At 39.3% G+C, this 18,389-nt stretch overlaps 1 protein-coding gene across 1 annotated transcript in view; it reads right to left on the bottom strand.

The window, feature by feature from the left end:
• Positions 1-18,389, bottom strand: part of LOC136884060 (intermembrane lipid transfer protein Vps13) — an 816,621-nt gene that overhangs the window by 109,385 nt on the left and 688,847 nt on the right. The window contains exon 49 of the mRNA XM_067156088.2: positions 6,088-6,207. Coding sequence (XP_067012189.2) covers positions 6,088-6,207 — 120 coding nt within the window. The remainder of the gene's footprint in view (positions 1-6,087; positions 6,208-18,389) is intronic.

Below are 18,389 nucleotides of genomic sequence, written 5' to 3'. Positions count from 1 at the left end.
AATTCCACGGGGAAACTGTATATTCTTAGGCATCGTTTTCCTCTTGAAAATGATGTAAGGCGGCAACTTTCTTCTGTCAGCTGTCATGCCTAGCATTGCCGTGCATCGCAACTTCTCACTACCGCTGGTTTTCATTAATACACTCCGTGATCCTTTTAGCGGAATAGTGCTGTTGCGAGGCATATCTAAAAAGACTGGAGTCTGACCGGCATTACCGATTTGAGAAAGCAAGTACGAAGTTTCCTTGTGCAAATGTATGACAAATCGGTGAAAATTTGCAATCTTTTCCGTGTAATCAGCAGGCAACTTTTGGCTTAGTGTTGTTCTCCTTCGCACTGACAGATTGTGTCGTCGCATGAACACCTTAATCCACCCACGACTCGCCTTAAACCGAGTTATGTTGTGTTTGCGCGCTACCTCCCGTCCCTTAATTTGTAAGTAATAATAATAATAATAACATTTCATATGATACACTGCAGCCATCGCTACGTATTTCATTGATGTACATAAACACTTCTTCATCAATTATAGGAAACTTCCCTGTTTTAGGACCTCTACACACGCATCTAGAAGGGTTTGTGCTCTTTAGCTTGTTTTTTAATTTCTACCAGTCACGCACCAACTTTTCACTCACTGAAAAGTTTCTTCCTGCAGCTCTGTTCCCGTGCTGTTCAGTGAAGGCAATTATGCTTAGCTTGAAGCCCGCAGAATAGTTTCTATATTTAGCCATAATTGCTTATAAATGCTTCACACGCTAATGTTTTGCAATATAAATGACTTTCCGTAATTGTTCACTATTAAAACAAATTATTTCTACAAACACCCCAAACACAAATTAAAAACTTAAATTCTCATGCACACATGTCTACAGTAATCACGTCAGTCACAAACAAATAAATGCATCTGTGATCTGTCCATTCCAGAGCAGCCAATACTGTTAGGCAGCAAGGAAGCATGCAGCAATTTGTTATCAGTTGAGCTCATTGGTTGCGACACACTAGTGCGCTTGCGCAAAGCTCACAAACCAGAGCACGGACGTCTTCATACATCGCTCTAGCTAGCACGGTGTAGATCTACTGTAGTTGACTGTGTTCCAAGACGTCAGTAACAAACATTCATTTTTTCAATTTCTTTTAAACATACGGTAATTAGGTTAATATTTCTTCCCAGATATTGATGATTTTACATTACATTACTGACGAGTTTATAAAATAAAACTTTAATACCATTGGATGATAATTATTTTGACTACTTGGGTAAAAGTTTTCATCCCATGCCCGGACACTCATGACGTAGTAGTAAGAAGAGTCTAGCGATGAAAACCGAGACATCATAAATAATTTGGCTGACCGTGAGCTGAATAATTCCGTGGAAATCTGCGTTATCGTCTTGGATTTCACTTTAGGCGCAATAACGCAGGAACCGACCCCATGGTGTAGGGGTAACGTCCCTGCTTCTTACACGGAGGCCCCGGGTTCAATTCACGGCCGGGTCAGGGAATTTTACCTGTATCTGAGGGCTGGTTCAAGCTCCACTCAACCTACGTGATTACAATTGAGGAGCGACGGTAAGATGGCGGCCCCAGTCTAGAGAGCCAAGGATAACAGCCGTGAGGATTCGTCGTGCTGACCATACGACACCTCGTAATCTGCAGGCCTTTGGGCTGAGCAGCGGTCGCTTGCTAGGCCAAGGTCCTTCGCAACTGTTGCGCCGGGGGGGGGGGGGGGTTGTAATAATGCAGAATTCTATCAGATCTCTTGTCTACTAGAAGAGAAGTGTGTGTTGGTACCGGTATTTCCTGGCGACGTTGCTGATAAGCGATAACTTACAGCCTTACGTATTTCAAATGAGAACTCATAATATATAGGTGATGAATAAATTGTACACTGTCTCGCGACCACATTGTCAAACTGTCGATAGCCTACCGGTAAGCCATGCGTCGTACATATACCGGTATTATTTATTTATACGTTGTGCAACATCTCACAAATGTGACTGTGTTGCCAAATTGCCCATAAACCATACGCGTATTTAAATTGCGCATTCATGTGCAACTTACATTGCAGTTCCATTTACCTTTTAACCAGATTGGTGAACAAAATTTGGACGTGCGACGATTATGCCGGGAAATACAGTACTTCAAAGTCTGTGACTTGAAAGTAGTCAACACTCTTGCCATCTAACCACAATTCTAACATTATAAAATCTTAGTATAATTGCGGAAACTTCAATAGCCAGCACACACTCTGAGGATACAAGGTTGATAATAGGGAAAAGATCACTGACTGGATGGAAAGTGAAAACCTTAAACCTATCTATGATGCCACGGATAAGGCTTCCTTCTCTTGCGCATGGTGGAATAAAGAATACACCCCGGATCTCCGTTTTGTAACACAGTCACAACACTTACTCAGTAATATACGATGCATAGCACTTTCTTCACAGTCAGCACAGACCACTCTGGATTGCTTGTGCCCATCGTTCACTCCTGCCCAAAACAGGGATGGAATTTTAACACAATGAAGACGCCGCCCATAGAACCTACGAACGAGTTATTTTATTGCTGCTAATGGAGCTCGGAGAATCTACGGGTGCATGTTTTCACTGTAGCTAAAAACAGTAGTCGCAGTTTCAGAGAGCTGGGACTTCACCAAAATACTGTTGGATGCTTCTATAAGCATAAAATGTACTAGGTACGAGCATAAGCCGAGAGATGATCTTTCAAGGTATTGATAACAGAGTCATAATCCTATATAAATAGATGCTGGGTAATCGTTCACTCTCAGCTGTGAAATTAGCGTGAAGGTACGTACGTGTGTATGGACAAAAAGAGAGGTAGGTTTGCTTGTGTCATTCTCATGAATATCTAGTATGTCTAATTCAAGTGTATGAAATTTCGATGATGAATCCACACTGGATGTTCTTATGGAAGACATGGGTTCTGAAATCGAGGATGAGGATAGCAATCAAGGGAACGCCATGATTTTGACAGCTCAGACAAGTAAACATACATAATGAGCTAATTTCAAGCTGGTGTGCAGTGTGTTCTGCAATATAGTTTATACAGCTTCCTGAAAATTTGGGCTGTTTCCCATGTATGGATGACAACCTGCAGGAACTCTATGCGAGCCCATCGCAGGAGATGAATGGCAGGAAAACAAATTACTGGTTATAAACAAGGGTACCAGTGTCAATTTATCAATTAGGTTAGAACCTGTATTCGTATGTTTTAGTAGATGTGTTCTCAATATTTATCAAATTTCAAAATATTAACCTAACTGGCTTCCATAATTGCATCGGAATTGTTCTCATTTGTAGAACTTATTACTGTATATCCATAAATTTATATTTAAATATTGCTACAATCTTGTAATTAAAACTTTTTTTGTGTGTGTGTGGAGGAAAGTATGATCTTTCTAAATATTCCAAAACTTATTACAATTACTGCTTTCCCTAGCACTGCAAAAATTTCAAAAACCAATAAAAATACAGCAATTTCTGGAGGGTAGCACATACTAATAAGGCCATCTCCAATGTGTTATGAAAGACAATTGGAATGAATTCTTTAAAAAAACTGACTGTAACATACAAAGGATAACACCTATTCATAGTAACTACAGCATGTTCATCAGTATGCAGTGTGCAGCAAAACAATGTATTCCAAGAGGATATTGCAAACAATATACTGTATTCCCAGCAGGAATGAGGAGAGTAAAAGTCTCTTCAAAGAATTTGCAGCCAATGGTGATCCAGAAACAGCTTTTACAATCCCTATGTGAAAACAGAAAGAGAATTTGGCAAGAAACTGTAGAGTCCCAATCATCTTATTTCTCTATTCAATTTGAACCACAAGATACTAAGCAGCCCATAGAAAGTCTAAAACCTGAATAAAGCCATGTTGTTGAAAGTACTTCAAACCACCAGCTGATAACTAGTGTATGTTACGAATTGTATTTCCGAATGTACCGGTAATACATAGTGACTGGAAGCATTCTTGTGATAACTGCTGCTGTTGAAAGCCAGACCCTTATTTTTAAGTATATTTCATGCTTGTTCTCTACATTTATCACATCCGGATTTACCAAAACAGCTGTAAATGAGATAAGAGAGACCGCATTGTTTAGGTTAGGTATGCTATCGCCTGGATAGTGCCGAAAGTTCCACGACGGAAATAATAAAAATAAATAACAGGAAAGTTTGCCGAATTTATGGATATCTACAGGTGTGGCGGTAATGTGTTTTCTTATCATAATGTTGTACGTTCGTTGTCTCTCATTTTTTTGTTAATGCATACCCTAATATGTTTTGTTTGGAGTCTCCGAAAATCATTGAAAGTATGTGGTGACAAAAAAAAAAATCAATATTACTATTATTTGTTAAGTACATTGGCGAGTAAAACAATTATGATTGGATTGTTCTTATCATGTTTTAAACCAACTTCTCTCCCAAAAAGCCTATATTGGCCCGAGTTACGAGATATTAAACAATCACTTTGTTAATGAGCTCGCCTGCTTATATTAATAGGCCTAGCAACAACTGTGAATATTTCTTAACTGAAGTAAACTCGTTTTCTCATCCCAAGGTGGTTCAGTTCTTTTTTAGACAGGTCCCCCCAGTGGAAGGGAGTTGCATGTACCATTTTTACGGCAAATCAACCTTCCTGTCATTCATAAATCTTTGGGAATACGGTACTGGGAATCGATCTCAGGCTTCCAAGAATGGCAGCTAATTGTGCTAACCATTACAGTGGCGGACATTCTTAACTACAAAAAACAGACACATATACATGACTGATGCATGCTTGCAATGCGTGGGTCGGACACGAAACTATTCATCTCTTTCTGCGACGCCGTCAGACCTGCAGTAGGCCTATGCTATGTAGGCGGACACTTCTTAACTACGAAGCACAGATGTACCGCATGATTTCAACGCGTATTTTCATTGCGTGGGTCGTACGGACAAAACTGTTCACAAATTTGTGAAATATCATCAGAGCTGCATAAGGCTTGTACCCTCTTTGAAGTGGAATCATTATTTGACGAATTACGTCGGAGGGGGTCCTTGTATGCAAGATTTTTTCTTTTTTTTGCCTCGAAAAGCCAAGGGGGTCTAATACACAAGTAAATGCGGTAATCAGTTTATATTTTTGAGAAAAAAATAAACAATAAATCTACTGAATGAGTTACTTTAGTTGCGGTACAATACTTTGAATTCTATTACAGATTACCTCTTTAATAACTCAAAAGTTTCCCTTAACACATTCTTGGGGTTAATTTAGACTCTCATGAATCTTTTAAGCCCACTAACGTTATAGGTCACTGCTTTGGAATAAAGTTCCCCATCTAGTGAAGGAATGTTTACGCATTATTATTTATTTAGCGTATGGCATAAAATCTACGTGTTTACAATTGAATATATTACAATAACAAAACAATTTCATATCAGAATGTCCAGCCTTTCCATTCATTCAAACACTGTTTCTGATGGTATAAGGAAGTCAGCCAAGGGGGTTGATGTTGCTCACGTTTGTGGTATAACCTTAAAGTACTCTACACGTAACCCCTGGGTGGTGCTAAGCGAGCAAGAATAATATTCTGGCAGCCAGTCTATCTGAAAAGATCTCCTGGCTCTCATGTGATGTCAGGAATGTTTACCCCATGAGCTTGGCCTCACTGGTGAGTTTTGGGAAATTTTCATTTTTCTACAGATCATGGAGATTTCATGTTCTCTGGTACCAAGTTTTAACTTTCTTGGGTGCCTAGAAGTGCATAATTCACATATATTTTTAATTTTAAAATGTCTATATACATTGTTACACTTTGACCTTCATTCATTAACATGGATGTTGCTTCATTTTAAGCCAAGTTCCTATTCACTTTGAGCTCAGAAAATTCAACTATGGTTAGATCCTGATGTTAAGTACATAGAAAAGAAAGTGGGGGATTGTAAATGTCCCATGATGTACAAAAGAAGGACTGTTGTCAGTGCCAAAAAAAATTTCTGAAAACTGGTACAGTTCCTTTTTACACTCTATATCCATGCTCAAATATACACTAAAATAATATATAAAAAGAGTAATTTACAAACCTTGAGAGGTGAGAAGTGAAGAAGATCAAAGAAATGCTTCTGCTCTGTAGAGGATTTCAAAGTCACATGAGCCAGCAGAGGCTGATCTACAAGTTTCCTATCTTCATTAAACTGCTGAGTCTAAAAATAAATAAATAAATAAATATTATTTTTCTCCATGTACAGACAAAACGAGAGTAATTAGGTCAAGTTTTTTTTGTTCATTACATTAAGTATCAGAGACCCAACAGATATGCACTAAAAATAAATAAATGATGTGAATATATTTTCCAACTCTGTATATTTGCAATGACAACTTTCAATACACAGTAATAGTACAGAAACTGAACCCCGAACCTCAAAGTGTAAAAATTCACGTTAGTAATTGCCGTAAGATTCTTTCCAATGTAGCTGACAGTTATTGGGACATGTATCCGACAATATTTATAAACTGGACATCATTGCCATTATACATACATACATACATACATACATACATACATACATCATTATAGACCGTTATGCCTTTCAGCGTTCAGTCTGCAAGCTTCTGTGAATTTACTCAATTTAGCCACAATCCTCTATTTGCAACTAGTGCTGTGGCCTAATTTAGTTCTATACCTCTAACCATCGTCCTCTTGGTCCCCTCTACTTTTCTTACCCTCCATAAGAGTCCATTATTCTTCTAGGTAACCTATCCTGCTCCATTTTCATCCTGCCCTACCACCAAAGCCGGTTTGTGTGTACAGCTTCATCTACGAGTTCATTCCTAAATTAGCCTTTATCTTCTCATTCCGAGTACCCTTCCGCCATTGATCCTACCTGTTTGTACCAGCAATCATTCTCGCTTCTTTCATGTCTGTTACTTCTAACTTATGAATTAAGATATCCTGAGTCCACCCAGCTTTCACTCCCATAAAGCAAAGTTGGTCTGAAAACAGACCAAAGTACAGTTTTCTCCAGGAGCCGACTTCCTTCTTACAGAATACTGTTGATCGCAACTGCAAGCTCACTGCATTAGCTTAACAGCACCTTGATTCAATCTCATTTACTATATTACCATCCTGAGAGAACACACACCCTAAATACTTGAAATCATCTACCTGTTCCAGCTTTGTATCACCTATCGGGCATACAATTTTCTTGGTTTTCTTACCTACTTACATCAGTTTAGTCTTCGAAAGGCTAATTTTCATACCATACTAATTGCACCTATTTTAATGTTCCAAGATATTACACTGCAGGCTTTCGGCACAATCTGCCATTAAGATCAAGTCGTCAGCATAGGCCAGACTGCTTACTACATTTCCACCTAACCGAATCCCTCCCTACCACTTCATACCTTTCAGCAGATGATACATGTAAAATATGAACAACAAGGGTGAAAGATTGCAGCCTTGTCTAACCCCTGTAAGTAGCCTGAACTAAGAACTCATTCTACCATCAATTCTCACTGCAGCCCAATTGCCAATAAATGCCTTTGATTGATTTTAATAATTTACCCTTAATCCCATAGTCTCCCATAATGGCGAACGTCTTTCCCCTCTGTATCCTGGCATATGCCTTCCCTAGATCTACAAAACATAACTGTCTATTCCTCTCGTAGCATTTTTCAATTGCATGCTGCATACTGAAAATCTGATCCCTCTGTGGTCCGAAAACCACACTGGTTTTCATCCAACTTCTTCTCAACCATTGATCGCACTCTCCTTTCCAAGATGCCAGTGAATACTTTGCCTGGTATACTAATCAATGAGATATCTCAATATTTGTTACAATTTTTCCTATTCCCTTACTTATAGATAGGTGTAATTACTGCTTTTGTATAATCTGAAGGTACCTTACCAACACTCCGTGCTAATCTTATTACTCTATGAAGTCATTTCATCCCTGCCTTCCCACTATACTTCTTCATTTCAGGTCTAATTCCATCTGTTCCTGCTGCTTTAAGAAAATGGAGTTTATTTACTATCCTTTCTACTTCCACAAGCATAATTTCACCATCATTTTCCACCTCCCCATGAGCTCGGTTGTTTGTGACACCACCTGGAAGATTTTCTTTTATATTGACAAGATGTTCAAAATATTCCCTCCACCTCTCTAGTGATTGATTCCCTGGGATCTATTATGAGTTCACCTGAATTACCCAAAACACTGTTCATTTCCTTTTCCCATCCCTTCCTAAGATTCTTTATTACAGTCCAGAAAGGTTTCCCTGCTACTTGACCTAGCCTTTCCAGGTTATTACCAAAATCTTCCCACGACTTGTTTTTGGATTCAACAACTATTTGTTTCGCTCTGTTTCTTTCATCTATGTATAATTCCCTATCTGCATCAGCCCTTGTTTGGAGCTATTTCTGATGAGCCTTCCTTTTACGTTTACAAGCTGCTCTCACTTCATCATTCCACCAAGACGTTCACTTTTGCCCATCTACACAGTTTTTCCTAGGCATTTCCTTGCTGTTTCCACTACAGCATCCCTGTATGCCATCCGTTCTCTTTCTATATCCTGAACCTGCTTACTGTCCACTGTTTGGAACTTCTCACTAATCATATCCATGTACTTCTAATTTCCTCGTCCTGGAGATTTTCTACCCTTATTCTTTTGCAGACAGATTTCATTTTCTCTATCCTAGGCCTAGAGATACAGATGGTGGTCTGTATCATCAACAAATCCCCGGAATACTCGCACATTCCTAACAGATTTCCTGAATTCAAAGCAAGTAAGATATACTCTATAATGGATCTGGTACCCCTACCCTCCCATGTGTAGCGGTGAATAGCCTTTTGCTTGAAGAATATAATCGTAACTGCTAAATCCATACTAGCACAGAAGTCCAGCAAACGCTTACCATTCCTATTAGCTTTCATATCTTCCCCACATTACCATTCACCTTTTTGTGTCCTTCAGTTCTATTTCCAGTTCTCGCATTGAAATTGCCCATTAGCACTATCCTATCCCTGCTGTTGACCCGGACTACGATATCGCTCAATGTTTCATGAAACTTGTCAAGTTCATCCTCACCTGCACCCTCACATGGTGAATACACTGAGACGATTCTCGTCCTAATTCCTCCAAGTGCCAAATCTACCCACATTATTCGCTCATTTATGTGCCGAACAGAAATGATGTTGCGTGCAATAGTATTCCTGATAAACAGCGCTACCCCACACTCTGCCCTTTCCTTTTCAACACCCGCCAAGTACACTTTATAATCTCCTATATCTTCCTCGTTATCTCCCCTTACCTGAATATCATTCAGTCCTAGCACATCCAGATGCATCCTCTTTGCTGACTCAGATAGTTCTATTTTCTTTTTTCCATAAGCCCCATTAATATTGATAGATCCCCATCGAATTCCATTTTGTTTGCCAAGTTGTTTCCAAGTAGTCTCTCGCCTATCAAATGGGAGTGGGACTCCATTACTCCCATAGGTCCAAGGCTTGCTTAAAATATTCTCTGTGAAGCTGGATGTTACCCTACTTACACATAGTCCGAGTGAGGATCTCTCCTCTATCGGGTTAGGGACCATGGTGGATTGTATAATCCTAGTCGCCTGAGCACAAGGAGGCCATGACTAAGAATATGTCTGAGATGTCCACTCCTCTTCCGTATCAAGTTGTATCCCGACTCTCAGGACCACTTAATAGGCCACTCAGCTGTTGCCCATGGTTCAGGAACTAGGATGTGACTACAGTGACCATGAACCATCATTTCCATTATATATGTTATATTATTTATGGATCTTTAATAACTTCCTCTCAGACACCTCAGATGTCCAACAAGATCCATGTTATGAACACATCATCATTAATAAATTATATTTCTCATGATTCAACAAGATGTTATGTGATGAGATAGATCACAACATTCATAACATTTTAAACATATTATGAGATGTCAAATGGATGTAATTTTAACACAGAAGAATTTGTGTTCTAAATACTGTATGTGATTATGTTCTTTATGGAATAAACCATAACGTTTCAATATACATGTACCATTAGATTTTAAGACTGAGTTTCATAACTGTTTTAGGGAACATACTATGTGAATACATATGATATAGATGTTGATTCCCATAGGGAATATGAAATATTTGTCCTGAATGAGCAAATTTATAATACCAATATAAATGGTCCGTTATTGGACATTATAAATTTTCCAGCTAGCTCATTCTTGGTTGCCAGCGTTTCGCCCTCGTGTGCTAGGGTGGGCTCGTCAGTTGGTACCTAGCACACCTACCAATACGCTGGCTAGTGCATACCGTGGAGGCCACTGCGTAGGCTAACTGGAGCCACCAGCAGTGCCAATGCACTAAGAGACTTTGTCTCATCACTAAAAATTGATGCCTGCATGGCCATCAGATGATATAGATGTTGATTCCCATAGGGAATATGAAATATTTGTCCTGAATGAGCAAATTTATAATACCAATATAAATGGTCCGTTATTGGACATTATAAATTTTCCAGCTAGCCCATTCTTGGTTGCCAGCGTTTCGCCCTCGTGTGCTAGGGTGGGCTCGTCAGTTGGTACCTAGCACACCTACCAATACGCTGGCTAGTGCATACCGTGGAGGCCACTGCGTAGGCTAACTGGAGTCACCGGCAGTGCCAATGCACTAAGAGACTTTGTCTCATCACTAAAAATTGATGCCTGCATGGCCATCAGATGATACAGATGTTGATTCCCACCCTAGCACACGAGGGCGAAACGCTGGCAACCAAGAATGAGCTAGCTGGAAAATTTATAATGTCCAATAACGGACCATTTATATTGGTATTATGTGAATACATATGTCACTATTAGATTATATGGCTATAATAATAATAATAATAATAATAATAATAATAATAATTTCGTGTGGCTATTTCTAGTCGAGTGCAGCCCTTGTAAGGCAGACCCTCCCACGAGGGTGGGCGGCATCTGCCATGTGTAGGTAACTGCGTGTTATTGTGGTGGAGGATAGTGTTATGTGTAGTGTGTGAGTTGCAGGGATGTTGGAGACAGCACAAACACCCAGCCCCCGGGCCAATGGAATTAACCAATGAAGGTTGAAATTCCCGACCCGGCTGGAAATCAAACCGGGACACTATGAACCAAAGACCAGTATGCTGACCATTCAGCCAACAAGTCAGACATTATATGGCTGAAGACGACCTAGTTTAAGGTCAAAACTAGTCCCATGTAGGGTGGTGTTTATATAGTCACATCAATAAAGTGTATTTATTAGGTGGATATTCATATACATTCTAATTGTTCATCAATAAGGATCAACATGAAGATTATTTCATATGATGTCAAAGTGAGTGTCGAAACAATGTAAAGTAAGGTTATATGGTACATAACAAATCAATATTTCTGAAAGGAGTGCAACAGGGATGGTGGCAGATTTTCAGCGCCACATTCTTATTTATTTTACTTGAAGACTGTCAAACAAACTGTCTGCAAACTTTGTTTTATAATGCAAATACTGTATGTGATTATGGAGAAGTGCAAGGTATGCTAATTATGTAATTTGTCATAATAAGATACAGTTCATTGGAAGTGAAGTTATAATCCTTGCTGTAATTTCCGCCGCATTTGCATTTCAGCAGGTACGCAGGATTGCATTTGGGATATAGTGGGGTTGAATCCCACCGTCAGTAGCCCGTAAGACAAATGCTGGGGCTGTCCCTTAATTAAGGCCATGGCCGCTACCTTTCTCCAATCCTAGCCTTTCCCATCTTCCTGTCGCCGAAAACCTTTGATGTGTTGGTGCTACATTCAACAAATAGCAAAATAGTATGGAGGTAAGATCAAGCAGTATGGATATCATCAGTCTACCCCTGTAGATGTTTCAGTTTCATACTATGTTCATTCTGTAACTTTGTTGCAGTGGGGCCCTACTAGTTTTTGTGTTAACCTTGTTTTATTCCAATGATCAGTGATGGGAGGAGTGCAAGAAAAAAGTAATTGGACTGAATTACAGTTACATGAGAAATATTTTACTCTATTATAATTACAAATATTTTTTCAACAAGTAATGAGAAAAATTACAATTACAATTACTTTACAATTACTCTTTAAGGACATCACTGACATTTTTTTGCAATGGTCTAGAATAATACTAAATTTGCAAGGAAAAGATATTACTTCATTTTGTGTTTTCACTTTGTTCCAAAATTATCTTATCCCATTTTTAATTACTTAATAATTTTAATTAATGACTCAGCATTTCAAATCTTTTACAATTTACTTTGAAAATAAATGTTAATCGGTTCGAAAGATTCTCATTGCTAATTCTCGACGTCTTCGGGGCAAAGTTCATCTACTGAAAGACACCTTACAGGGCCACTTGAAGGAATACCTATGTTTAATTTTAAGAACATGATTGGTGAAATCATGAATATCTTTGGAAGTACAGGAGATATAAGAAAGTACCAGAACTGGTGAAGTTACTGCTTCTGCTGTAGTAGAACTGAAAAGGTTTTCTTCTACTTCTTCGTCATTTATTTTTTCCATTTTCTGCTTCTGTGCGATGTACATCAATTACTAGAATGTAATGATTACAAGTAACAATTATAAAAATTATAATTGTTACAAGTAATTCGATTACTTTTACTCAATAACTTTTCAACTCTAAATGATACATATTACGGGTTGGACTAGATATTTGCGGTAAATTCACATGTGTGTTGAGGAGTCATTATCTATAACAACAACAACAACAACAACAACAATAATAATAACTTTCCTAGCAGATTTTATTTAAGAGTAGTTTTCAGATCCCAATTTCAATATCTGTATCTGTGACTTCTTAAGAAATATCTATCAGACAATTGCACTATTCAGTAAGTTTTGATGAATGTAAACAACTTCAGTTTGAATTTTCATATTCATTTGTGCATAATATGAGTAAATATTACTATCTCAACAAATACTTAGCTCCAGTGTTGGAAATAAGTGCTTGTAGATTACAATTCAATGTATAGTAAAATGAAGCTGTCAAATTCTGAATCGAAAAAGGCTAAATTACTATGAACTTATAACAGCTGAGATATGTTAAAAATGCATATTTTCAGATATACACAGAAAAATACTATGAAAAAGTTAATTAAATGCAGCAAATATGTTTACTTTTGCAACAGCAAAATAAATAAGTAAAGACAATATTCTCATAGTTGACCTGATAGAAACAAGCCACACATGTAGAGAAATAAGCTACACATTTGTAGTCACTTTCCAACAAAAATCTGCAAAGTGATACATTCATAATGAGCGTTTTCGCTTTGCTTATCGTTTGTAGACTGTCTCCAGAGTATCTCTCATGATAGTCCAGCAGCAGTCCACTAAAATAGCCTGCATTGTCTTGGTGAAATCATTCACCATGTTCATCACTTACAGATGTACAATTTTCTGGGAAGAAGTTAAGAGGGGCATGAAGGAAGTAGATTTTAAGAGATGTTACAACCAAGTTTTTCATAACATGACAACATCTCACCTACAACTTCTTCATAATTTGGTACTCTTCCTCTCCCGCCCCCCAATAATTGTGAGCAAAGACTCTTAAAACTTTCCCATGCAGCCTTCTCATTGCCATGAAGGATTTATCAAACTGGTTGTCTCTGAAAAGCTCCTGAATCTGCGATGCAATAAAGATACCCTCCTTGACCTTGGCTTCACTTAATTGAGGAAATTTTCATCTTCAATATTTGAAAGCCCCATCCTCTTGGTTAATTTTCTTGAGTCCTGTTTTATATGTATGGCAAAAGTAATACCTTTTTAGGATCAATCAATGGTTCATTTGTGACATTCTTCACACCTGGTGTAAGGGCTTTTCTGAGGGACCACTCAGTTTTGTATAATGAGAAGCACAAGCCCTGCTATCCTGCTCACATATAAAGCAGTTGTACTTGTGCATACCTAGCAGCAGTGATACAACTTTCACATCACCACACACTTGCCATTGAAAATGATGGTACTTATTGGCCTCAAGGAGAAGACACCTTCATTTGAATAGCATATCCAATTGGGACTGAAGGAAGTGCATTCCCGATATGGAGAAGCACTGCTTTTTAATTCATACCAGAGGAGTCACTGAACAGTCTCCAGTGTTCAGGGTCGTTATCAAATTTAAGCGCTTCCATGAGACCATGCATATTTACACACTTCTCAAGTTTGTTTTGCATAGTAAAAAAGGGACTGAATGTTTGCTCCCTCTGCTGGTAGACTGAGATTTTTACATTCACTTCTAGTAAATTCCATTCTTGCAACCGTGATAAAATCTCAGCTTTACTTTTGGAAAGATCTAAATCTCTGAGATAAGTCAACTCATTTTGAGTAAGTCTGTGAGGCTCACTAGAAGCCATATAAGGAATAAACTCAGGATCCTTGGATGTACTAGGCCCAGGAGAGTCATGTCCACTGCTACTTCATTCCTCCTCGTTAGAATTAACATTTAATTCATTTGGTAGTTCACGTCCTGGTAGTCCTCCTCTATGTGCACCTGGATGTATGGTGGACGTAATGTTGGGATACACAACTGTTTGCTTGTTTTTCTTAGAAATGCCCTGGTGGACAGGAGGTACCATGCAAAAGTAGCAGTTTGTTTTATGATCAGTAGGCTCCCTCCAGATCAGGGCACACCGAAAGGGATTAATAGTCTCTTCCCATTAATCCAATTCCTTAGCAATTGAGGCTTTACGGCTGGCGTTATGAATCATGTCAGTATTTTTCGGGCTTGTAGGCCATGATCCAAGATCAAGTAACGGTCCCGGTGTTTCACCAAAAACTGCGTTCGGCACTATCAAGGCTTCTGTCTGACTTTGACAGCAGCAAAGCTCACAATGGAATGGAGTGGCGTTACAATTCCACCTTATTATATAGTACAGGCTATGGTGCACTGCTTGCCTATTGGTCCACCATGGTGGAGGGGCAGCCGCTGATTGGCTGTTCTTTGGCCAATGATTGAAGCATTAAGGAGCCCGATGTATGTTGATCTGCCTTGGTGGAGACAGACAACTGATCAGCCGTTGCTTTTTCTTGTATGTCATGGTCTGCTAGCAGCGAGTGTTCAGCAACTGATGATCTTTCTGCTTGTCCTAGCCGGCTATCAAACTTTAGTGTCGGGACAAGGAAATCCAGGCACTCAGGTCACAATTCGAAGCTAGAAGCAACTTTCTCAAACAATATAGTAGGAGAAATAACCTTAGAATCTTTGGAGTGCAGGAGAGCTCACAAGAAAATACTGACAAACTTGCCATAAAAGTCTTCAGATATATAGGCGTGAATATAAATATCAATGATATTGAGAGAAGTCACCGTGTTGGGCCTAAATCAGTAGGGAAAACTCAGCCTATCATTGTCAAGTTTACTTCCTATCATACACGACAAGAAGTATTCTGTAACAAAAGGAGACTAAAGGACACTCATGTTACCATCCGCGAAGATCTCACGTCCGCTAGACTCTCCATACTGAAGGCCGCCATCCAACGTTTCCATGTAAGCAACCGTTGGACTGCAGACGGTGATATCATCATTAAGAAACCTGATGAGGGCAAAGTGTGCATTAACCGGCTGTGTGACTTACCGGAGGATACAGACAGCAACTAAACGGACAATTCACTTCACTGTGCTGATCTTTATTTATTATATTTAATTTTATTTAAATACCACCTTAGCGTAATCTAATTAGATTAGCTCACTGTAGTTAGATTATCTCATTCACATAATTATTCATTTTTCATACGGTGGCTAAGAGAACTAATGGGTTACTCTCCTCTGACAGTACTGGACATTCCTTCCCAGCCACAATCCCTTTCAAGGCCTCACTCACCCCTCCTCTCTCCACAAACAGAACACGACCTTGTGACAACTGTCCACTGACCCCTTCTGGAATTACCCCCCTTCCTTCCCTCACAACTAGAGACCTGCTCCTAGGTAAAGTTTCCTCTTTCCCTAAAGGTCTCCATATGTGTGTATGTTCAGTCTTCAGCCCTAAGGCTAGCTGGATCCTCAACAGCTCCGCCATCAGCTGTCATAGATGGCCTAGGCATTACTGAAGAGGCGTACTAGGGAAATGAGGAGTGAGGTAGTTTCCCGTTGCTTTCCTCACCGAGCCAGCAGTTGCTATTACATATCAGTCTGCGATGCCCACTGAAATGCTTGCACCAACCGACCCTATGAGCAACATTTTCACACCATTCATAGCAGGGACTGGCTGCAGAAGGAATGGCATTACTAGCATCGTTCATACCTTAGTCACTTTCATATTGTCAAAGCCAAGTATAAGACAGAGACAGATCAATGAAAGTAACAAAATTACTCTAGCCCATACCAGAAGACATAGTGCTCTGTAAACACTAGGTCTTGTCAGCAGCTCATCTAAATGTACATTCATTGTCTGCCCATTTCCACGAACTTAAAGAACTTATCCTGGACGTATTTGATATTTGCCTTCTCACTGAAACCTGGCTTCATGATCTGATCCCTTCGAAGACTTTCAACATACCTGGCTACTGTTTACTTCGGAACGACACAGCTGGAAAGAGGGGAGGAGGTGTAGCAGCGATAGTCAAAATCAGTTTAAAGCCTAAGATAATTGCATGTTCAGATAGTGAATACAATAGACGACCCGAGTTCCTGCTCTTGAAAATAATCGTAGCCCATCAGAAATGTGCTGTCTGTGTGGTGTACAAGCCACCTGCGATTGGACATTTGGAGGACGTAGAGAATGCATTGTTATGCGTACTCCTGCAATATGAACATGTAATTGTCATGGGCGACTTTAACACAGACACCGGAAACAACAATGCCGAGTGTCTGCAGCTTATAAGCATGACGACATCTTGCGATATGAGCATTTTGCAAACACTCCTTACTCACCACACCACCATGTCACACACGACAATTGACTTAATGATTGTCAAGAATACAGACAAAGTACTACAACACGGACAGACATCTGTACCACGAATTTCAGCTCATGACCTAATATACATATCCTACTCCTTAAAGACCCAAAAGACAAAACCAAGGACTATTACATTCAGAGATCTCTCTAAAATTGACTACAGTAAGTTCACTGAAGATGCACTAGATGTTCCATGGCACCATATACTGACAGTTGACAACATTGACATTAAAGTAAACACATTTAACGAATATCTGACAGCGCTCTATGATCGACACGCCCCACCGAAAACAGTACGGGTAACGTGAGCCCCAACACCGTGGCTAAACTTAGAGCTAAAGGAGTTAATGGCAAAACGAGATGCCGCACATAGAAAGTTTAAGCGACAACCGACACATGACAATTTTGACACATTTAAACGGCTACAAAATAAAACACTGCAGGCAGTACGCAACGCTAGAATTAGACATACACATACCCTGCTAAAACAAAAGACTAGACCTGCTATGGCCTGGAAAGAACTAAGACACATGGGAATAGGTAAACAAAGAGACGATCATCCTATTGATATATCCCTGGACTCCCTCAATACATATTTTACCACTCCCGGACATACTATCGACAGAGAAAGGAAACATAGAACACTATACAGCAATTACAACTCCCCTGCACGTGACAGAGAAAAATTCTTTTTACATGCGACACCCCCGCAAGTTAAACAAGCCATATTTAGAATAAAATCAAAGTCCAAAGGGATAGACAACATAGAATAGAACTTATTAAGACAATAATTGATATAATTTTACCTACTATAACTCACATATTTAACCATTCACTAATGACTGGCACGTATCCCTCCTAATGGAAAGCTGCCGTTGTCATCACACTTGCTAAAAAATCACCGCCTGAAGACGTAACCGACTACAGACCTGTGTTTATAGATAAAAGGTTGAACCTCTATTTATTATTTCAATTTTAACTACAGACCTGTGAGCATACTATCGGTCCTTTCAAAGGCCGTAGAATTCATTGTACACCAACAAGTCTCCAACTACTTGCAAATACACGATATTCTTGACGAACACCAGTCTGGTTTTCAACGTAACCACAGCACTAGTACTGCACTACTTAAGGTTACAGATGACATTCGCAATGCGATGGACAAAAGACAAGTTACCATCCTAGCTCTTCTTGACTTCTCTAAAGCTTTTTGACTCAGTTGAGATAGACATACTAATTTCCAAACTATTTAAACTCCAGTTCTTGGCAAACAATCTTCAGTGGATGAATTCATACCTCCGCGGTCGTCTGCAGTGTGTAAGAAATAACAATAATGAATATTCATCCTGGCGATCCGTAGAGGTTGGTGTTCCACAGAAGTCTGTCCTAGGACTGCTTCTATTTTCTGCCTATATCAATGATATT

Source organism: Anabrus simplex, chromosome 1, assembly GCF_040414725.1.
Source record: "Anabrus simplex isolate iqAnaSimp1 chromosome 1, ASM4041472v1, whole genome shotgun sequence".
NCBI classification, from domain to species: Eukaryota; Metazoa; Arthropoda; class Insecta; order Orthoptera; family Tettigoniidae; genus Anabrus; species Anabrus simplex.
This window is presented reverse-complemented; position numbering and strand designations above follow the sequence as displayed.